The sequence below is a fragment of the Gopherus flavomarginatus genome, chromosome 21 (assembly GCF_025201925.1).
Source record: "Gopherus flavomarginatus isolate rGopFla2 chromosome 21, rGopFla2.mat.asm, whole genome shotgun sequence".
Taxonomy (NCBI): Eukaryota; Metazoa; Chordata; order Testudines; family Testudinidae; genus Gopherus; species Gopherus flavomarginatus.
In genome coordinates, this window is record NC_066637.1 from 20,522,707 (window position 1) to 20,535,899 (window position 13,193).

Sequence of the window (13,193 nt, forward strand, 5' to 3'; positions counted from 1 at the left end):
TCACTGAATGGAGACAACGAAATAAAGACCAGTATTTCTGAACTGATTTAAAAATTTAATTTTAATGGTATACAATAATTTATACATACATTCTGTCTACCTAGATAATTGTATATTAAAAAGACTTACCTATAACATTTTGTTCTCTAAAGTACAAGAAGAAATCACTCATTTCCTACAAGGCAGCACTCAGCCAGCTTCCCTGAATAAACTGTAGTCCCTGACATTTGTTACAGCACAAACACGGAGGCGCTTTCAGAGAAAGGAAAGAGGGATTACCCTGCTGGAGTTGCAGTTGTGTAAACTCAATTCTGAGTTGTTCATTTTCTTTTTCAAACTCAGTGGTGAAAGCGTCTCGCTCTGCTGTGAGGGTACGGACATGGCCCACGTAATTCTCCACCTAAAAACAAAGAGAGTAACAAGATTTCAAACTTTGGATGTGTGGCTTTCATTTACAAACAAGTCATTAGCATCACTACCTCACATAGTACCCTCTGAAGTTACAGTATGACCCCCAATGCACTTCTGCCAGGAAGAAATGAAACACTCACAGAGTAGCAATTGGTTGTGTTCTTTAAACGTTTAAGGATTTTGTGACTACAAAGGCTCTATTCACTTCTCTCTCCTGAGGGGTCACTAAAACTGACTGAAAGGCCCAACATTAGGGAAAGGGAAATAGCCCAGGGAGGCGTACAATGGCATGGACACCAAAAAACCTGGCGTGTGCATGTGCCTTTTTGTGTGTATCTGTGTGCGTGTTTTCAACACACATTGTTTAAAGTCTAAGTTGCTAGCTAGCTAACTATGAAAAACAGGACCCAAAGAGGCAACCAAAGGACAGAATTGATGGGGTGGTGTGGGGGGGAGCACTGACACTGAACTATACTCCAACCAAACTGCAGCTTTGGCAGCCAGAAGGAGTTGAAGAGGGTTTAGAGCCTCCCTCCAAACCCTACGTAAGAGGAGGTGATGGGGGGTGAGTGGCCCCAACGGATAGTACATTCTAGAAAATTCTGAGCATGCAGGCCAGGCTATATATGTGCCAAGAACTGGGGTCCATATGGCCAATTCCCATTCACCCACATATAGGGAGTAAAAATAAGCCTTATAATGGAACATTGATTGCAGCCTTAACTATGGAGTCATGACCAGCTTGCCTCTCTAATTAGGCTATGTGCGAGAGGGAAAGAACCATTGATTTTCAATGTGGGGCTGGTACAGCCATCTTGTACTTGTCACCTGCACAGACTTTTTATATGGAATTAAACGAGTCACAAGCTTGGAAACCCACAGTGTCATTTTCTGTAGCCACTTCCTCACTTTGAAACCATGAGCTTAACATGTTTTTCGTTTTTAATTTCTATGTTAATTAAATTTTAAAACAAACAAACAAACACCTTTGTGAATGCAGGGTTAAGGTTTTCCAAGGACAGCTCCAGAACGTCAAGTTCAACAAAACTCAAACTTCAGAAAACTAGGAAATACAAAGTTAAAGTATATGCCCATGTACCCTTAACTCTGCCCCTACCCCCAAGCTGGCAATTGCCACTGGGAGTTACTGCATGCACTGCAACTGCATTCAGTATGAGAGCTATAATTGTAGTGAATGGTTTGAATGGTGGAGGTGTTGGTGGGGCAGGCTGGTAGAAGTGCGTTTTTGAGCTGAGGAAATGGGGATTCGTTTTAGGAGCATTACAGAGCTGTGACTGAGTTGGGGCCCAGCCCATGTGTGCGAGTAAAGGAAAGGGAAGTATACATATGTTGAGAATGTAGCCTGCATCATCTTATTGCAAAATTGTGTAGGTTGTCTCAAGACACCTTCTCTGCTCCCCTCCTGTGCCTTCCCCCAGGAATTGTCAGTAGGGTGGGATATGAGAGCAGTCCATAGGTTTAATGATGGGTAAAGGAAAGTATAGATTTAGATGGTATCCTATGTGAATCAGTACCATAATTTAATTTTACAAGTGCAGTATTCTGTCAGGAGACTAGGCTACGTGTTTGAATGAAAGGCAGGTGTGGGCAGCTCTTTTCCTTTACAGTGAAAAGGCAGAGATGAGCATGTGTGATATGGAGCAATGCTCAAAGAGGGAAAAGTTATGGTGATGCGGGTGTAAACCTTAACGCTGTATTTCCTAGTTTTCAGCAATGCTTTCCTTCATCTCTTGGTTATTCAGGAAAGTGGTGGACATCACAGAAATATTACACAATGTTATGTATACCAAAATGTCAGGTGACTCTGGACACCTAACTGGAGGTGACACAGAGAGTACGGCCTGGTCTACACTGCGGGAGGGATCGATCCAAGTTACACAACTTCAGCTACGTGAATAGTGGAGCTGAAGTTGATGTACTTAAATCTACTCACCGCGGTGTCTTCACTATCTATTATCTCTAATTTAGAGTAACTTGTATGCAATCCGTTGCTAACTAGCACTGAGTGATCTGATAATTAAAAATAATCCATTTTTAATTTTATCCTGATAACAAACAGTGCTCATAGAGACAAAAAGTCATCCTTTAACAACTGGAAGTCAAATCCTACTGAGTAAAATAGAAAGGAGCATAAACTCTGGCAAGTCAAGTGTAAAAGTAAAATTAGGCAGGCCAAAAAAGAATTTGAAAAGCAACTAGCAAAAGACAAAAACTAACAGCAAAAAATTCTTTAAATACATTAGAAGTAGGAAGCCTGCCAAACACTCAGTGGGGCCACTGGACAATTGTGCTAATGGGTCACTCAAGGAAGACAAGGCCATTGTGGAGAAACCAAATGAATTCTTTGCATCAGTCTTTACTGCAGAGGATGTGAGGGAGATTTGCACACCTGAGCCATTCTTTCTGGGTGACAGATCTGAAGAACTGTCCCAGACTGAGGTGCTGATAGAGGAGATTTTGTAATGACCTGATAAATTAAATAGTAATGAGTCACCAAGACTAGATGGTATTCACCCAAGAATTCTGAAGGAACTCAAATATTAAATTGCAGAACTAGTAAGTACAGTATATAACCTATCATTTAAATCAGATTCTGTAACAGAAGACTGGGTGATAGCTAATGTAAACACCAATTTTTTAAAAAGGCTCCAGAGGCAATCCTGGTAAATTACAGGCAAGTAAGCCTAACTTCAGTACCAGCCAAACTGGTTGAAACAATTATCAGACACATAGCTGAACATGATTTGTTGGGGAAGAGTCAGCATGGCTTTTGTAAAGGGAAATCATGCCTCACCGCTCTATTAGAATTCTTTGAGGGTGTCAACAAACACGTGGACAAGGGTGATCCAGTGGATATAGCGTATGTGGCCTTTTAGAAAATCTTGACAAGGTCCCTCACCAAAAGCTCTTAAGCAAAGTAAGCAGTCATGGGATAAGAGGGGAGGTCCTCTCCTGGTTAAAAGTGAAATCCTAATGGAAAGCACAAATATTCATGGAGATTACTCAAATGTCAATTAGTTCTTACCTCTCTCATTTCTTCTGCTTGCTGTTGTCTGAGGTTCTCTAAATCCTGACTAGCAGACCGTAACTTGTCTTCATTACGCAGGAATAATTGCCAAACATAACAAAGTTGCTCATCTGCAGAAGCTGAAGGGTTGATTCCTTCTTCCTTGAGCCTCTCAAGTATGTCTTCCACCTGTACTTTTTCCTGTCAGAATAAATCATCAAAACATAACCTACTCAAACATCTAAAACAGGAGTGGCCAACCCGAGCCTGAGAAGGAGCCAGAATTTACCAATGAGCATTGGCCAAAAGCCACAGTAATACGTCAGCAGCCCCCCCATCAGCTCCCCCCTCCCACACTCCCAGTGCCTCTCACCCACCGGCAGCCCCACCGATCAGTGCCTTCCCCTTCCCGATCAGATGTTTTGTGGCATGCAGGAGGCTCTGGAGGGGAGGGGGGAGAAGTGAAGGCATGGCAGGCTCAGGGGAGCGGGAGGGACGTAGTGGGGTGGGGGCAGGGCCTGTGGCAGAGCCAGGGGCTGAGCAGTGAGCCCTCCTCGGCATGTTGGAAAGCTGGCACCCGTAGCTCCAGCCCCGGAGTCAGTGTCTATACAAAGAGCCGCATATTAACTTCTGAAGAGCCGCACGTGGCTCTGGAGCCACAGGTTGGCCACCTCTGATCTAAAACATTTCCTTCTGGGAAAGATTTGTGTGGGCATAATATTTCTGAAACAGTAAAAGTTAAGTTGTAATTAATGTGCACTTAATAGCAGTGCAGAAAACAAATAAAACTAATGTGATGGAAGCATATGACTCCCAAAGGCATTTAATCATATCAAATTTGATTACTCTTGTTTGATGAGAGGGATTTGGGATATAAGGATCCTTGCCCTTATGTCCCGTTATGGGAAATGATACAAAAATATACCATAAAGATTACCAGACTTACATACCATACACTTGTTTGGATTCTATTCCAAAACAAAAGGATTTCTGCAATCACTTAATAATAGCTGATAGCAGTTCCTAGCTAACCAATTTTGGAAATTTTAAAGAAAGACTGGTGTTTCCTGATCTATTGATTGTATGTTAATTGGTATTCCCAAGTTAGCATTCGGTGGTTTGGAAGGGTCCTGCTTCAAGATCAGACCCAGAGTTACTATGAGGGCCCTGATGCTCATGTGAAAGACATTCACACTTAGGAAAGGCCTCTTGACTGTCATGTTTTTATTAAGATAATTAGCAAAATTACAAACACTCCAAAGCAAAATGGGTAGAGATAATACAGAATAGTCGAGATGTCCTGCAGCAGGGCATTTCTACACCATCCCTTGCGGATATCTATGATCAATAAGACGAGTGGTCCTATCTCTGGCATGCCAAGAAGATCCCAAGAGGGGAGGCTGAGATTATAGGGTTACATGGCAGTCATGAATATTCATAAACATGCCTGGCATCTTCTATCCATATCTAAACTTCCTCACCCTAATAATGTTGAGGGTGCCCTCCTCTGATATGTTATTATGCCATTCACCTCAAGCTTATTAGCATATATATCAATTGGTTGCCAATGTATTCTTGTGGTTGAACATCTGCTGGTGATGTTCCTATCTTAAAATATCCAAAACCAGAATCAACTGGCATCCAGCAGTTATCTATCAGTTTAGCCATACTTGTTTATTACAATATTCAATCTTATGATATATCTTATGATCCAGGGTCACTCCTGGTTAGCTGCTTATGCTAAGACATGCTAAGGCTTTTGGGTTTACGGTTCAGTCTGGCTAAGCTACTGTTTTAGCCCTGGTCTATGCTACGAGTTTAGGTCGAATTTAGCAGCATTAGATCGATTTAACCCTGCACCCATCCACACGACAAAGCCATTTTTGTCAACTTAAAGGGCTCTTAAAACTGATTTCTGTACTCCTCCCCGACGAGGGGATTAGCGCTGAAATCAACCCTGCTGGGTTGAATTTGGGGTAGTGTGGATGCAATTCGACGGTATTGGCCTCCGGGAGCTATCCCAGAGTACTCCATTGTGACCGCTCTGGACAGCACTCTCAACTCAGATGCACTGGCCAGGTACACAGCAAAAGCCTCGCAAACTTTTGAATTTCATTTCCTGTTTGGCCAGTGTGGCGAGCTGATCAGAACAGGTGACCATGCAGAGCTCATCAGCAGAGGTGACCATGCAGTCCCAGAATCGCAAAAGAGCTCCACAATGGACCGAACGGGAGGTACTGGATCTGATCGTTGTTTGGGGAGCCGAATCTGTGCTATCAGAACTCCGTTCCAAAAGATGAAATGCCAAAATACTTGAAAAAAAATCTCCAAGGGCATGACGGACAGAGGCTACAACAGGGACCCACAGCAGTGCCGCATAAAAATTAAGAAGCTCAGGCAAGCCTACTAAAAAAATGAAGAGGCAAATGGCGCCTCCGGGTCAGAGCCCCAGACATGTTGCTTCTATGAGGAGCTGCATGTAATTCTAGGGGGCGCCCCTACCACTACCCCACCTCTGTCCATGGACCCCTGCAACGGGGGAGTCTCATGCAACAGGGATGAGGATTTGGGGGACAAGGAAGATGCGAAGATGGAGGAAGATGAGGATAGCACACAGCACGCAAGTGGAGAAACCATTCTCCCCAACAGGAACTGTTTATCACCCTGGAACCAATACCCTCCCCGCTCTCCCAAAGCCGGCTCAAGGACCGTGAAGCCAGAGAAGGCACCTCTGGTGAGCGTACCTTTGTAAATATAATGCATGGTTGAAAAGCAAGGGTGTTTAATGATTAATTTGCCCTGAAGACTTGGGATGCATTCACGGCCAGTACAGCCCCTCCTTTAAAATGGCCAACCCAATGGGTGCTTGGTATGGAAACGGAGGCTGCTGCTGTTTGAAACCATTCCCACATGTTTTGAAGGTTGAAGAAGCTGAAAGACTGTGGCTTATCATGGCTGCCTGCGAGCCGAATTCTGTTGCCTGGCCCTGCGTGTGTGATCTCTCACACCAAACCGGCAGCCTCTCAATATAAGAAGCAAAATGTGACCTTGTATCAAAAGCACATGTGCTATTTAATGTTAAAAGCTTGGTTCACTGTGAAAGAGTCTGCCTACTGTTCTCTAAAATGGGTCTTTTTAAATATTACTCTCCCTTTTTTTCCTCCCCCGGCTGCAAATATTTCAACGCTACCCCATCATCTCCATCCCAGAGGCTAATGCAGATAAGGCAGCAAAAAAAACGCACTCGTGATGAAATATTATCTGAGCTCATGCAGTCCTCCCGCACTGAAAGAGCTCAGCAGAATGCGTGGAGGCAAACAATGTCAGAGTCCAGGAAAGCAGAAAATGAACACGAGGACAAGAGGGACGAACGAGATGAGAGGTGGTGGGAGCAAGAAGACAGGTGGCGGGAGCAAGATGAGAGATGGTGGCAGCACAATGAGTGGAGGCAGGATACAATGCTCAGGCTACTGGGGGATCAAACTGATATGCTTCGGCATCTGGTAGAGCTGCAGGAAAGGCAGCAGGAGGACAGATTGCCGCTGCTGCCCCTGTGTAACCGCCTGCCCGCCTCCACAAGTTCCATAGCCTCCTCACCCAGATGCCCAAGAACGAGGGGGGGGCCCTCCGAGCACCCAACCATTCCACCCCAGAGGACTGCCCAAGCAACAGAAGGCTGGCATTCAATAAGTTTTGAAGTGCAGTGTGGCCTTGTCCTTCCCTCCTCCCCTCATCCTCCACCCCACACAGTGCTTCCCTCCCCCCCCACTTATTTGTGTGATGAATTAATAAAGAATGCATAATTTTGAAACAATGACTTTATTGCCTCTGCAAGCGATGATTAAAGGGAGGAGGGTGGCTGGCTTACAGGGAAGTAGCGTGAACCAAGGGGGCGGGTTTTCATCAAGAAGAAACAAACAGAATTGTCACACCAAAGCCTGTCCAGTCATGAAACTGGTTTTCAAAGCTTCTCTGATGTGCAGTGCACCCGGCTGTGCTCTTCTAATTGCTCTGGTGTCTGGCTGCACGTAATCAGTGGCCAGGCAGTTTGCTTCAACCTCCTGCCCCACCATAAACTTCTCCTCCTTACTCTCACAGATATTGTGGAGCAGGCAGCAAGCAGCAATAACAATTGGAATATTGGTTTAGCTGAGGTCTAACCGAGTCAGTAAATGGCGCCAGTGCGCTTTTAAACATCCAAATGTACATTCTACCACCATTATGCACTTCCTCAGCCTATAGTTGAACAGCTCCTGACTACTGTCCAGGGTGCCTGTGTATGGCTTCACGAGCCATGGCATTAAGGGGTAGGCTGGGTCCCCAAGAATAACTATAGGCATTTCAATGTCCCCAACAGTTATTTTCTGGTCTTGGAACTAAGTCTCTTCCTGCACCTGCACAAACAGACCAGAGTTCCTGAAGATGTGAGCGTCATGTACCTTTCCCAGTCATCCCACATTGATGTTGGTGAAACGTCCCTTGTGATTCACCAGTGCTTGCAGCACCATTGAAAAGTACCCTTTGAGGTTTATGTACTGGCTGCCAAGGTGGTCCGGTCCCAAGATAGGGATATGTGTTCCCTCTATCGCCCCACCAGTTAGAGAATCCTATTGCAGCAAAGCCATCCACTATGACCTGCACATTTCCCAGAGTCACTACCCTTGATAGCAGCAGCTCAGTGATTGCATTAGCTACTTGGATCACAGCAGCCTCCACAGTATATTTACCCACTCCAAATTGATTTCCGACTGACCGGTAGCTGTTTGGTGTTCAAGCTTCCAGAGGGCTATCACCACTTGCTTCTGAACTGTGAGGGCTGTTCTCATCTTGCATTTTAGGGCAGGGGAAAGCAAGTCACAAAGTTCCATGAAAGGGCCCTTACGCATGCAAAAGTTTCGCAGCCACTGGGAATCATCCCAGACCTGCAACACTATGTGGTCCCATCAGTCTGTGTTTGTTTCCCGGGCCCAGAATCGGTGTTCCATGGCATGAACCTTCCCCATTACAACTATGATGTCCAAATTGCCAGGGCCTGTGCTTGGAGAGAAGTCTGTGTCCATGACCTCATCACTATTGTGATCGCACTGTTGTTGCCTCTTTGCCTGCTTTTGAAGGTTCTGGTTCTGCACATACTGCAGGATAAAGCGTGAGGTGTTTACAATGCTCACAACAGCAGTGGCTGTTCGGGCTCCATGCTTGCCGTGGTGTGGCATCTGCAGAGCAGGAGAGCACGGAAAAAAGGTGCGAAACGATTGTCTGCCGTTGCTTTCACGGGGGGAGGGAGGGGGAAACTGACTGCATGTATCCAAAACCACCTGCGACAATGTTTTTGCCCCATCAGGCATTGGGAGCTCAACCCAGAATTCCAATGGGGGGGCGAAGACTGCGGGAACTGTGGCATAGCTACCCACAGTGCAATGCTCCGAAAGTCGACGCTAGCCACAGTACTGTGGACACACTCCACCGACTTAATGCACTTAGTGCGGATACACACAATCGGCTGTATAAAATTGCTTCCTAAAAATCGACTTCTATAAATTCGACCTAATTTCGTAGTGTAGACATACCCTTAAGAGTCTTTGAAGACTGTAGGTTTCCTGCACTACTTATTACCTTATACCTATGCCTCACCTAGCAAATACCTATACCTATTTGCTAGAGACAGCTCTTATAAAAAATTGGGCAGTTGTTCAAAATGTACTCAAGCAATACACTGGGGTCACAGTCCCTTGTTAAATGGGGCTGATATAAATCACTTCCACGTGTTTCGCTCAGAGTACCTTCTCCAGCTTGAGCTGCTGCAGCCAGCTTGCCCACTTCAGTGAAGGCCCACATGGGCTTTGTCTAGATTGGAAAAACTCATCCTGCTAGAAAACATTTTAAATGAGACATTTCCTATCTAGCCCAACTTCAGACACGATTTTGCCCTTAGCAGGAACAAGGACAATCTAGCCCACATGTGACAGCAGCTGTCCCTGGTTAAATGCATGGTAATGTATATGGTAATTTAGTAACCTTGAGAGGAGTGGTGAAACAAAACCTGGAGGGAGCAGAAGAGCAGAGACACTCAGCACCATGGCTGGAGCAATGCCAAGGGGCAGCGCCAGCACAGGGCTGAATAAGCTATCTGCAAGACAAGGTGGGTGAGGTAATACCTTGTATTGGACCAACTTCTGCTGGTGAGAGAGACTCACTTTGGACCAACACAGAGCTTGGCAAGTTTGTAAGACTGATTGCCTGGGGGCCGGGCCCCCCTGCAACAGGGACTGGAAGAGCCCACAGCTCTGGAAACCCTGGAGCCTGCAGGGAGCCCGGGGCGGGCTGCAGTGAGACGTGGGGGCGGGGTGTGTGTGTGTAGGGTGATGCCATGAACGGGCAGGGCGGGGTGCAGCCGGGGCCGGAGGGTCCCAGGTGCAGCCGATGCCAGGGGCGGGGGGGTCCGGGGAGGGCGGGGTGCAGCCGATGCCAGGGGCGCGCTGGCCCGGGAGCGGCGCGATGCCGGGGCCGGCGGGCTCCGGGGGTCCCGGGCCCGGCACGATGCCGGCGCAGGGGGGCCCGCGGACTTGGCCCGAGCGCGCACCATTGGCTGGGCTCCCTGAGGGCCGCGCCGCGCGGGGGCCCCAAGCAGCGGCGGCAGCGGCGCCCGGGGCCAGTCGTCGTCACTCACCCGCGCGGGCTCCTCCATGCGGCGTGGGCGGGAGGCAGCCCGGGCCGCTTGAGCCCCAGGAGCGGCGCTAGTGGCAGCGGGAGGGGCGGGGCTACGGGAGTCATAGCAACGGGACCTTCTATTCTGATGCAGACGGGAAGCTTTGGGTCTGAGCGGCGGGAGTCATGGCAACGGAACGAGCCATTCTCATGCTGCGGGCTCGGCCCGCCTCTAGCCTGCCACCATCAGCCGGCCCCGCCCCCTGCCCTTGGCGCTCTCCACTCTGTTGCCTCAGTCAGGCGCCTTCCCTGCCGGGGCCCCAGCCCCCCGGGGTCAGACAGCCCCTCCCCGCTGTAGCTCCACTGCCTGTGCGCTCCCCCAGCCCCTTTGGCCCCATTCCCCAACTCGCCTCTTTCTCTCTGAGGGCCACGCAGCTCCCCAGGGACACCCAACACCCCTTCAGCCAGCACAGGATCAGGAAGGGTTTCCCTTGCAGGAATAACATCCCAGCCAGCATTGGGTCTCATTGTGCTATGTTCATAGGAAGACACTAATTTATTTTTTAAATCATATAATTTGAAACAATCAAGCTGTACACATAGCTAACAGCTGTAGCCCCCAGAGGTGCTGGAACAATTTATATAGTGGGGTGCTGAGAACCACTGGACCAAACTAAACCCTGGATATGATGGAAACCACTTCAAGCCAAGGGGTGCAATACTCCCAGTTCCAACTTCCAGCATCTATGACAGCCCCATGGTCCCAGTGCCACCCTCATCCTGCCTTCTAGCCTATTGTTTTTTTACATTCTTTGTTACATCAGATTTCAAAGCAGATTGACATCTCTTTGTGGCAGTCCTTGCAGAATTATAGTATCTTTTAAAGTTTCCCACCTTACACCTATGCTCTTGGATTCAAACACTTCTGCACATTTTCCCTTACTTACTAAGGTCCTAATTCTATGACCATTGAAGCCAATGGGAAATGTTTGGCCCTTTGCAGAATCAAGACACCTGTCAAAACCCACGGCTGGTTCTGAAGACTTAGCTTGTATGGATTTGTTTTGGACAAAGGTCTAAATGTTTCTGCCTTTGGTTTCAGGCCCAGGGTCCACTACATAGAGGGAAATAGCCTTCCTCAACCAGATCAAACAGGCATCTGATTTGGGGGGAATGGCTGGTCACAAAGAACTCTGCTTCATTCCATGGAGTCATCTCCCCAGTTGATGCGTGCCCAAGGAAGGATGATGATGTTTCTAGGCTGTCACATTGTGTACTGCTTGTATGGTCTACCTTTTTCTTCCACCCTTTGTCTGTTTTGTCTATTTAGATTAAGTTCTTCAGGGCAGGGGCTATTTACATAGTACCCAGAACAATGGGTCTCCATTCTTGGTTGGTCCCTTGGTTTTACTATAATAAATAGCAACCTCAATAATAGGCAGAGCAGTTAAAAATATTTAAAAAATTACCTGCATTAAGATATATTTGCCCTTGTGATTTGTCTCCTAATTGCTCTTTGTCATCCATATTCCTGTCACTCTTCTGCCTAACCTCCAGGCTCCTAACATGCCTCATTTGCTGCTTCATCTCTGCCTCCCTTCCCCTTCTCATATTCTCATTTCTCACTTTCATCTCCTCCTTGCCCACCATCTCTAATTTTCTCACTCTACTTCCCCAGTCCTCTTATGCTCTATCTTCCCATAGGCCTATCCCAATCTCCTCATCCTTCTCGGTCACTTCTCCCTCCTTTGATATTTCCTCCATCCCAGGTTCTCCCTTTATCTCTTCCCTTCTCCCACTACCACGCACTTTTCACTGTTCTTTTTGCTCCCATTGCTGTCTGTATTTGCTCTACCATCATTGCCTGCACTGCTGCTCTATCCTGTGGTGGCCTCTCTTTCTCCCACACTTCCCCACACCCATCATCCTCAAAGCTTCTCTCCCAGTCCTGTTGCTTCCAACACCCCATCCCCACTCTCTGTCTTTACTTTCCTCAAAAGAAATTGCCTTCTTCTATCTCAGGGATCGGCAACCTTTCAGAAGTGGTGTGCCGAGTCTTCATTTATTCACTCTAATTTAAGGTTTTTAGAAGGTATCTTTCTGTAAGTCTATAATATAACTAAACTATTGTTGTAGGCAAAGTAAATAAGGTTTTTAAAATGTTTCAAGAAGCTTCATTTAAAATTAAATTAAAATGCAGAGCCCCTTGGACTGGTGGCCAGGACCTAGGCACTGTGCCACTGAAAATCATCTCACGTGCTGCCTTTGGCATCCGTGCCATAGGTTGCCTACCCCTGTTCTATCTCCTTCTCTATGTTATTTACTGCCCCCCCATTCTCCTCAAATCTTCCCGATCCTACTTCCTCTTTAATTCAAACTCCTCGCTCTTCTCTTCTCATTACAATTTCTCATCTTTGGGAACCTGCTGTTTCTTCCAACCCCATAACCGCTAACAATGCTGAGCCATGGATCAACAGCCCTACTCATCAAAACAGCTGCTCACTCACCTTCCCTCTCTACTCTCTCCATCAAGTTCCCCCTCTCCAATCTCCATCTCATCTCCTTTAACAACGTTCATGTATCTCTTTCACCCCATCCCAGCATTTGCTCCTTCTGTGATTTCCAATTTATTGACATTCAAAGCTTCTCAACCCCAATTCTCAACTCTGCTGACTCAGCTGACAACTCCCTCTACTCAGCACTCTCCCACCATGTGGTTCATCCCTCCAACCCCAATCCTGGCCTACCCCAACAGCTGCTTCATCCACTCCCTCCCATGCTGCTGAGCATTTCTGGTGCAAGTCCCATGATCCTGTTAAGCTCCTCCTCTGCACATTTGTTGTCAACTCATTTGATTCTACTGACTTGCTCGCCAAACAGCACTTCTTCTCCACTCTGACTCCCAAACCCATACCAAAAAACTTTCATCATTTGGACTTCCTCCTTAAATTCCTATGAATCAAACTTGACTTTTCTGAAAAAGATTAACAAGATGAGTCAGGGCCCCCCACCATATCACTGAAACTGAGGCACTCTCATCTGCTTTCTTCATCTACTCTCTCCACTAATCCCATACTACCCTTCATATTGATTGACCTTGTCCTGTTTT

The 13,193-nt window shown here is 46.9% G+C and overlaps 1 protein-coding gene across 3 annotated transcripts in view; it reads right to left on the bottom strand.

Annotated features, from left to right (window-relative positions):
• The window catches only part of CCDC30 (coiled-coil domain containing 30), a 140,964-nt gene extending 130,574 nt beyond the window's left edge, over positions 1-10,390 (bottom strand). For all 3 annotated transcript variants that reach the window (XR_007770676.1, XM_050931162.1, XM_050931163.1), the window contains exons 1-3: positions 10,107-10,390; positions 3,458-3,640; positions 280-400 (exon numbers count right to left, since the gene is read on the bottom strand). Coding sequence is in view for 2 of the 3 variants with exons in the window: in XM_050931162.1 (XP_050787119.1) it covers positions 280-400; positions 3,458-3,640; positions 10,107-10,124 (322 nt within the window). In the remaining variant the exon portion in view is untranslated. The remainder of the gene's footprint in view (positions 1-279; positions 401-3,457; positions 3,641-10,106) is intronic.
• Positions 10,391-13,193: the final 2,803 nt, after the last annotated feature.